Source organism: Elgaria multicarinata, chromosome 11 (assembly GCF_023053635.1).
Source record: "Elgaria multicarinata webbii isolate HBS135686 ecotype San Diego chromosome 11, rElgMul1.1.pri, whole genome shotgun sequence".
Classification (NCBI taxonomy): Eukaryota; Metazoa; Chordata; class Lepidosauria; order Squamata; family Anguidae; genus Elgaria; species Elgaria multicarinata.
This window is the reverse complement of record NC_086181.1, coordinates 10,133,478-10,141,893: the sequence shown is the minus strand read 5'-3', so window position 1 is coordinate 10,141,893 and position 8,416 is coordinate 10,133,478. Positions and strand designations below refer to the sequence as shown.

Here is an 8,416-nt window from a genome sequence, read left to right as displayed (position 1 = left end):
AATTCAATGTGCATTCATCCCATTCTCACCCAAAACTACGACTGTTCCCCCCCCCCAAAAAGGGGGGGAAGGCGAGTGCCCTTTCAAAGCAGCTCCAACACTCATGATATATCTTTGTAAGTGCCATATTATTTATTCACATATTTGAAGTAGTCTTATGCTGCTCCTCAGCCAAAAAGGCTGTCCCTGCCCGCAGGCTTACAATTTTAAAAAACACGACACACAAGGAAAAAAGAATGGGGAGGGAAGAGGTGAAAAATGAAGTCTTTCAGTAGGGCTGGAGGAATGGTCCTGGTCTCACTCTCATCCTCCTTAGCTCAATGCCATGATAGTACCCCTAGCCTTGTCACAGAAATATGATTCGCTTAAGGGTATCCCAGCTATATTTCCCCCCATCTTTGATGGTCCTGTAAGTGGCAAATGAGCCAGAGAGGTCCAAACTGGACGAGGCGCAACCTTCCCAAACGGGAGTTGGAATTGTGTGTCCCGCCAATAATTTTCTGAGCAATTTCAAGCACTGGAGCCGAGAGAGCTGGTAGCCTGAAGGGAACAAAAGGGCGTGTAGGCTATTTGCCCATCTAGCCTGGCATTGTCTCCTCTGTCGGCAGCTCGCTAGGGTCCCAATGTGAGGTCTTGTCCATCACTTCCTACCTGGATATAGCATGGATTGAGCAGGGCACCCACTGCATGCAACAGAGCTATGCCTCCCTTTCCCTGCTGTTGGGAGTAAGCATTTGGCTTTTCTACTACGCATATAGTTTTTAATGTAAAAGGAATACGTTCTACACAAGGATGAGGGGATATTCCAATGTGCTCTGCTTTTACATGTAGGCTACCTTCTAAGCCAGGGCTGTTAAACCTTAGGCCCAGGGGTCCAGTCCTGAGGACCTAGATGGCCATATCCCCATCCCTACCTGGTTCCTGCTCCCCCACATCATTTTTTTATTTATTACATTTATATCCCGCCTTTTTTCCTCCAAGGAACCCAAGACGGTGTACATAATCCTCCTTCTCTCCATTTTATCCTCACAACAACCCTATGAGGTAGGGTGGGCTGAAAGTCTATGATTGGCCCAAAGTCAGCCAGTTAACTTCCATGGCTGAGTGGGGACTAGAATCCGGATCTCCCAACTCCCAGTCCAACACTTTAGCCACTACGCCACACTGGCTCTCATTTTATGGTTTTTTTTTCATTTTTACACTTTTTTTTTGCATTCTAAAAGGTTGAAATGCCTCCCTCTGCTGTTACTGTCAATAGGAGCTTTAAACTAAAATACCCTGGTATTCGGCCCTCAGGCTTTAAGAGAGTGAGCACCATTATTGATAGCTTTCACTGAATATCTTCCCACCATCATACACTAGTAGATCCAGCTCCCAAACCATTTCTTTTTAGAAAGGAACTGGTCACCCTTTGTAGAGACTTGCTTTCAGTGTAAAATAATTTGAAGTGTGATTTCTATAGGTCCTTGGTTAGGATCAGTGCAGTATAACAGGTTTGTAAATTAATTTTGTAGTGCTGACACAGGCCCCAATAGCATGGCAGCAAATCATGGGTTAATTCATTAACACACGATTTGCCATACACAGGTCCAGTGTGTGCTGTTGATCTCTGTGATGTCTAAACCTGGACACTATGGGTGAATTGTGGGTTAAACAACCCAAAGTTAACCTAACAACTAATTGGAAGTTAGCTTTGGTCGTTTACCCCACATGTCCGGGTTCAGACATTACGGAGTAGCCTCTGATCAGGCCAATATTCAATATAATGGCAGCACATGCCTCCAGCAAATACGGATTAATTAACCCATGCTTTGCTGCCATTACGTGTAAACCTGGTCACAGAGTTCTAATGTCAAGATGAGAGGGACCACATTTGTGTGTGTCTGGGGGCAGGGGGAATTATCAAAAGAAACTGAAGGAATAAACGAGAAGCTCAGCTTTTATTGTCGACCAAACCCAGTTCTCTCCATTCCAGAGCAAGCCTCCCAACTCACCTCCCTATCCCAACCCCAAAACAAGTGAGGAATGGAGTTTAATGTAGGTAATTCAAATAAAGTTTTCCGCGAATTCAGAGCTTTACCAAATGTGTATTTGGCATTTCAAATATCCTTCCTCTCCTACCTCCCCTTCAACAATTTTGATTTTCTGGGACATGTCTGGAAGTCTAACTCTTTAGGGTTGTGGATACTTTTTCAAGGTAATAGTGTTAAGTATTTAAGTTGTTTCGGAGTGAGGATTCTGCAAAGAAGTATGGAAGTGTAATGAGAATAAGGTTGGAGAAATGCTGATTTAGTGTTTTAAATTGTGGATTTAGTTGCATTTCTTTACGCTGGTCTATGACCATAATAAATCTTTGGCAGAACCAAAACTTTACAGGCTACTTTTGGTGGTGGGTGGGAATGACTATGCATGGTTAGGCAGAAAAAAGTCCTACTACTCCCAGGGACTCGTAGTACCTTCTTCTTCTGTGTAAAAATGCATAAGACTGCACCCCGAATCCAACAATATTTCATAATTGGCAACTCTGAAAAATCCTAATCATGAAAATATAAAATGTGTATCATGAAACCGAACACGAGCTATGAAAACTTGAGAATCGCCCCCACTTCTCCGCAGCTCTAACTGGGAGCTCACTAACTTGGTGACGACAGTGGCGGGGAGCAGAACAAGAAACACAGGGACTCCTTCATTTAGCCCAGTGGTTCCCAACTTTGGGTTCTCAGATGTTGTTGGAGTATAACTCCCATCATCCTCAGCCAGCATGGCCAGAGATAATGGGAGTTGCCATCCAACATAATTTGAGACCCCCAAGGTTGAGAACCATTACACTCCTTGGCAAGCACCCTCCCCTGAGGGAGGGTCCGTGCTCTACAGACGATAGATTCCCCAGCCTTGCTTTGCTGTCATGTTCATGCACTCGGAGGTCCAGTTTGGTCTTCCTTCTGCTCTAGTGTATTTAATTCTAGGCTGCAGAGAATGAGAGAATGTCATCAAGTCCAGCAACCCCCCACCCACCCACGAATCCAGACAGCATCCTTCTTCTACTCATTACTGTGAGGTACAATCCAGGCAGGGGGGTCTCCTGTACAAGCCCTCTTAGGACTCACATTCTTTAGTAGATGCTGAACCAGGAATCCCAGAAATCTCAGGCCAGGATTTGGCTACAGTGACACTACCCAGCACTGCCTAGGAAGAGGGAACTGCAGGAGCTTAGCTACGAGTGCTTCTATACACCAGTAGGTCAAGATGGGTCAGCTGAGACCTCCCTGACCCCTATAAAAGCTTCCTGATCAGACTTGCTTGCTGGTCCGTAGAACGGGGAGACTGCTCTTGCTGGCTACAGATGCCTTCTCCTCTGTTTCACCAAACCCTCACTGAAGTGAAAGGAAGCAGTCAAAGAAAGGTTCGGCACCCGTTTCTTTCAGTGGGGCTTGTTTTATCCCTCATGGGACGTATCCCATGGAGGACAATCTATCTGCTACTGTCATCCAAAATCTGCTATCTGGGATGGCCACCTTGTCTTATGGTAAGGGACCCCTGGTTGTTACACGCACACACACGGAAATGGATTGGCGCTCTCTCGTTCCCTTCCCAGGCCAGAGGCAGCGCTGTGCTTTGTCTCTCTTTTTTTTTAAAAAAAAACAAACCCCACCCTACCGCATGTCAAAGTCCCTCTATGGCACCCGCTGTGTCCACGAGTCCCCTCCCCTAGTCTTGTCCATTCCCAGTCAGCAAGAGCCTGTGTCGCTGGCTCCTTCCGTTTCCGGGATGGGGTCAAGAACGCTACGGCCGCGGAAGAGGTCGGGAGAGGCCGCTCCATTCCGCCCAATGCCACACGACTGGGCGGCGTTGTGGATCTGCCACAGCGTGTCAAGTGCTTCTGCCTTGGAGTGCTTGAGCAGGTCAGCCTGGCCCTGTGGACAGAGGAAGAGACGGCCCGGAGGTTACAGAAAGAAAACCCAACGGTCCCACAGGCGGCTCCAACGTCAAAGTATCTAAACAGTTCCGCTCTTCATAATTCTCCATTTCAAAGTAAGTTCCTAGTCCTCCTGATAGTTTCGGGAGATCTGAAGCTGATAACAGGAAATGGTGCCTCACCCCACTCCGGTACTGACAGCGGCTGCCCCCTCCAGATGTTGTTGGACTCCATTTCCTATCAGCCCCAGCCAGCATGTCCAATGGTCAGCAATAATGGGAGTTATAGTCCAACAACATCTGGAGCAGCACAGGTTCCCGACCCCTAATAAAGATATTTTGTGATGTTTGCTTTGGATTCTTCTCCCACATTCATGAAGGAAATACAGACAGAAATATAGAAGAAAATATTTATTTACTTTATTATTTATTGGTTATAAATCCTGCCTTTCAACTAAAAAAAAAATGAAGTTCAAGGTGGCAAAAAATAATAAAATCAAGATTAAAACTGAGACTTAATTAAATCATAATATAAAAACAGATAAATTAAAGGCATAATTAAAAACACAAAAATCTTATACAAGAATACAGTAGTGTAAGGCTTATTACTTGAAAGCTACCAAACTGTTTTTGCTCATTTTTGTTTTAAACTGAAGTTTGAGCAGTGTAGATGTGCAGAAAAATTTGAAACTTCAAAAAAGTTCAAAGCTCGAGCTCTAATAGCAATTAATTTCATCTGCACCAATCAAGCAGGGCAGCCTCTCCGCCAGCGGGAAAGGAGCAGCACTACTACTGCCCATGGTGACATTGGTTTTATACTAGTAAAGAAAATAAACAACACCAAATTCAGTAAGACCCCCACCCCACCCCAGATCAGCTTGCATGCTAAAAGCCTGCCTGGTGGAATGGCATCAGAGGGGGACCCTATCTAGCCTCCCTTGGCAGGGAGATCCAGAATTGGGAGCAGCCACCAAGAAGGCCCTCTTTCACATCCCCACCGATCGTGGTTTTGATAACAACAGGACTGAGAGAAGGGCTTCCCCAGAAGATCTTAAAACCCAGGCAGGCTTGTGTGGGAGAATACAGTCTTTCTGGGAGCCTGGTCTCAAGCCACACAGAGCTTTGCAGCACACTGAATTGTACCCAGAAATGGACCAGTGAAACCATTGTAACAAGGAGTCACATGCTTCCTGTAGGGTGACCATATGAAAAGGAGGACAGGGCTCCTGTATCTTTAACACTTGCATAGAAAAGGGAATTTCAGCAGGGGTCATTTGTATATATGGAGAACCTGGTGAAATTCCCTCTTCATCGCAACAGTTAAAGGTGCAGGAGCTATACTAGAGTGACCAGATTTAAAAGAGGGCAGGGCACCTGCAGCTTTAACTGTTGTGATGAAGAGGAAATTTCCTTTTCAATACAACTGTTGAAGATACAGGAGCCCTGTCCTCCTTTCCAAACACAAGTGGTTGCAAATGGAAGACCAGCTATAAAGTTCCATGAATAAGGCAGGGTGATGGCATGGTAAAAAAAAAAAAAGTCATCTAGAAGCATACTCATCCCCACTCCTCACACTGGATTTAAGAAGCAACTTTCTAGCCTGACTGTTGTGGACCAGGAAAAGAGGTGCTTCCTGGAAGGAAGATTTCAACATCCCCTTCCTGCCACCAAAAGGGCTGTCCATGAGGCAAATCTCTCCCCACTTCCCTTTCGTGTTTTTTTTTTAATAGCAACAGCTTAATGACACACAACTGGATAAACGCCCAAGGCCCACTAGGTGGCAGTGCTTGCTCACCACATGACCAACTGCAGGTTTAGAGCTCAATCACACCTACTTTTTCCCCCTGCTTTGAGTCTGAGGTTTCCCCCTCCTTTCCTTAGCGAGTCTAGTGCTGGGCACTTTCACGTTTGTGCATTGTTGCACTATTTCAGCTCATGTAACTTTTCACCTGTATTGCTACTATGCAGGCAAAATCTCCTGCTCCGCCCCCTAAGTTCTCCTCCCCCCTGCAGTTAATTTTTAATTTTTTTTAATATGCTTTTATTTCTGGGCAAATACAATAGTATGGCAGCCTGAAACTGCGCAATTACTGCACCCAATTGGAGCTTCTAGTGTCTCTAAAATTATCCAACAGTTTTTCAGGAATCAATGTGTGTGTGTCTTTCTAAATTGAACATCTCTATATTTTGAAGAGGCTCAGTGGGGTGAGGGGTAGTTTTGATATTGACATCTGTGGCTAACCAAAATGCTTACATCTGCATAATTTTTAAAGATAAAGAGATGAAACTTGGCACAGTACTAACTCTTAAGGAGGGCTTTAGCCATTCCAAGTTTGAATCAGAATAATTCATGCCTTGATTTTTAGGGGGGGGAATTTATCCCCCCCCCCCAAAAAAAACCCATTCTCCTGATACTCCACCAATTCAAAATTCCACCTGTTTGCATTTGTGGAGGATCTGTTTTCCTTTACTTTGATAATGTGCAGCTATGCATCTCCAGTTCATAAAGACAGATCTTCTGGGGTCGTCAGGGACGTGGGCTCCTTCCCACCCACCCCTTGCTCTGGCTTTGTTGTCTAGCGATTTACTGATTTAACGTTTCATCGGCTGGGCTCTGTTTCTCCGGGCAATGAGGGTGGAGTTGGAGCAGTAAAGTCCATTCAACTGACAAAGCACAAGTCCATTTGTCTGGCATGGCATGCTGCTGGAGAAGAACCGCTTTGCCCTCCCCTTTCGTCAGTAAGACTCCATTCAAAGCACATGCTCCCAACAAAGGAAAAAGCGAGAAGACAGCAGTACACGGAAGCTTAAGGGCACATTAAATCCACTTGGGGGAAATAATCCAGATTTTCCCTGCAACAAAATAATATGCAAAATGGAGGAAAAGAGGCAAGATGGGTGCAGGACAGGGATGATGTCATGGGAGTCCCGCGCTGCGATACCAGATACCAGATGTGGCGAGAGTGCGTTAAACTGCTGGTGTGATGGAGTTCTTAGGTTCTAGCAGAAGCTGCTGGCTGGTGGAATGGACTTTAGGCCAAACCAAAAATGATGTTATATGTGTGAATCCATTTAATGTGTCCAGTTGTTGTTGTTTTTCTGAGTAAAAGTCATGGGAGGATCTAATCAGAATTGGGATTATGATTCTGGGGGAGGTTAACCTTTTCCCCCTCCCCAAGTGCTACAAGATCCAGGCAGGAAGCTTCCACTGCTGTCAACAGCAGCTTCCTTCTGAGGGAAAGTAGCAAACTCCGGGGGGGGGGGCAGGGGAGAGTGGTCTTCATCAGGACTACAGTGGAGAGGAAAGGGTTAACTTTCCTCTTACCGTGAACAGCACTCATTGGGCAGCTTGAAATGGGGATTAGACAAATTCATGGAGGAGAAGGCTATTAATGGCTACTAGCCATGATGCCAATATATTACCTCCAATAGCAGAGGCAATATGCCTTTCAACGCGAGTCGCTGGGGCGCCCGCCATCGAAAGTGCCGTTGTGGTTGTGTCTTGTTTGGCTACTGTGGATACAAAACACTGGACTAGATGGGCTATCGGTCTGATCCAGCTCAGCTTTTCTTATTTGTTTGTATTTATTATTACATTTATTATTAGATTTATATCCTGCCTTTTTCCCCCCCTCTGAAGAACCCGAGGAAGCAGGGCCGGTGCTACCATAGAGGCCACTCAGGCGGCCGCCTAGAGCGCCAAGCTAAGAGGGGCACCGGGCACAGCACAGCACTCACGCGCATTGGCTGTGAGTCGGCCTGGCCCGAGGATTCAGCTGGGCCTGGGAGGGCGAGATGGTGCCCCGTGCCTGCCCAGCTGAAGCGAAGCCAGGGACACTGGATGAGGGTGGGGCGGCTCCACGTTCGGACTTCCAGAATGCGCCCAGAAAAGAGAGAGAGAGAGAGATAGAGAGAGAATGTATGGGTGAATGAGGTGCATCATGGGGGTGAATGAGGTGCATGGGGTCTTTGAGTGAATGCATGTGTTCATGCGTGTGTTTGTTTGGAGTGAGTGATGCTGAGTGTGTGTGTGCGTGTGAGTTGGGGGGGATGATTTGGAGGTGATATTCCTATTAAATAATGCATTTTAGACCCATACACGTTCCTTTCCAATTTGTTTGCTATAATTGGCATGACATATTTCTTGCACTTTAAAATAAATTTAGCAGTTTCAAGTTTTGTGCTTCTATTTTTTCCAGGAAACATCTGTTCTTAAAAATCAAAGTTGGCATTTTTGGTGGGGGGGGTGAAAGTAGCTCACCTTGCCTAGGGCGCAAAATAGTCTGGCACCGGCCCTGCAAGGAAGCTTACATGGTCCTCCTCCTCCTCTCCGTTTTTATCTTCATGACAACCCTGTGAGGTAGGTTAGGCCGAGAAAGAGTGGCTGACCCAAAGTCACCCAGTGAGCTTCATGACCAAAGAACCTGTATCTCCCAGATCCCAGTCCAACATACTAACCACTACACCACACTGCCTCTTTTCTTACATGCTCTGAAGTCCC

General features: G+C 46.0%; 1 protein-coding gene across 1 annotated transcript in view; it reads right to left on the bottom strand.

The window, feature by feature from the left end:
* Nucleotides 1-3,658: 3,658 nt before the first annotated feature.
* Nucleotides 3,659-8,416, bottom strand: part of LOC134406329 (inactive phospholipase C-like protein 2) — a 36,053-nt gene continuing 31,295 nt past the window's right edge. Inside the window, exon 6 of the mRNA XM_063137694.1 lies at nucleotides 3,659-3,914. Within this exon, the coding sequence (XP_062993764.1) occupies nucleotides 3,729-3,914 (186 nt within the window). The 3' untranslated portion in view covers nucleotides 3,659-3,728. The remainder of the gene's footprint in view (nucleotides 3,915-8,416) is intronic.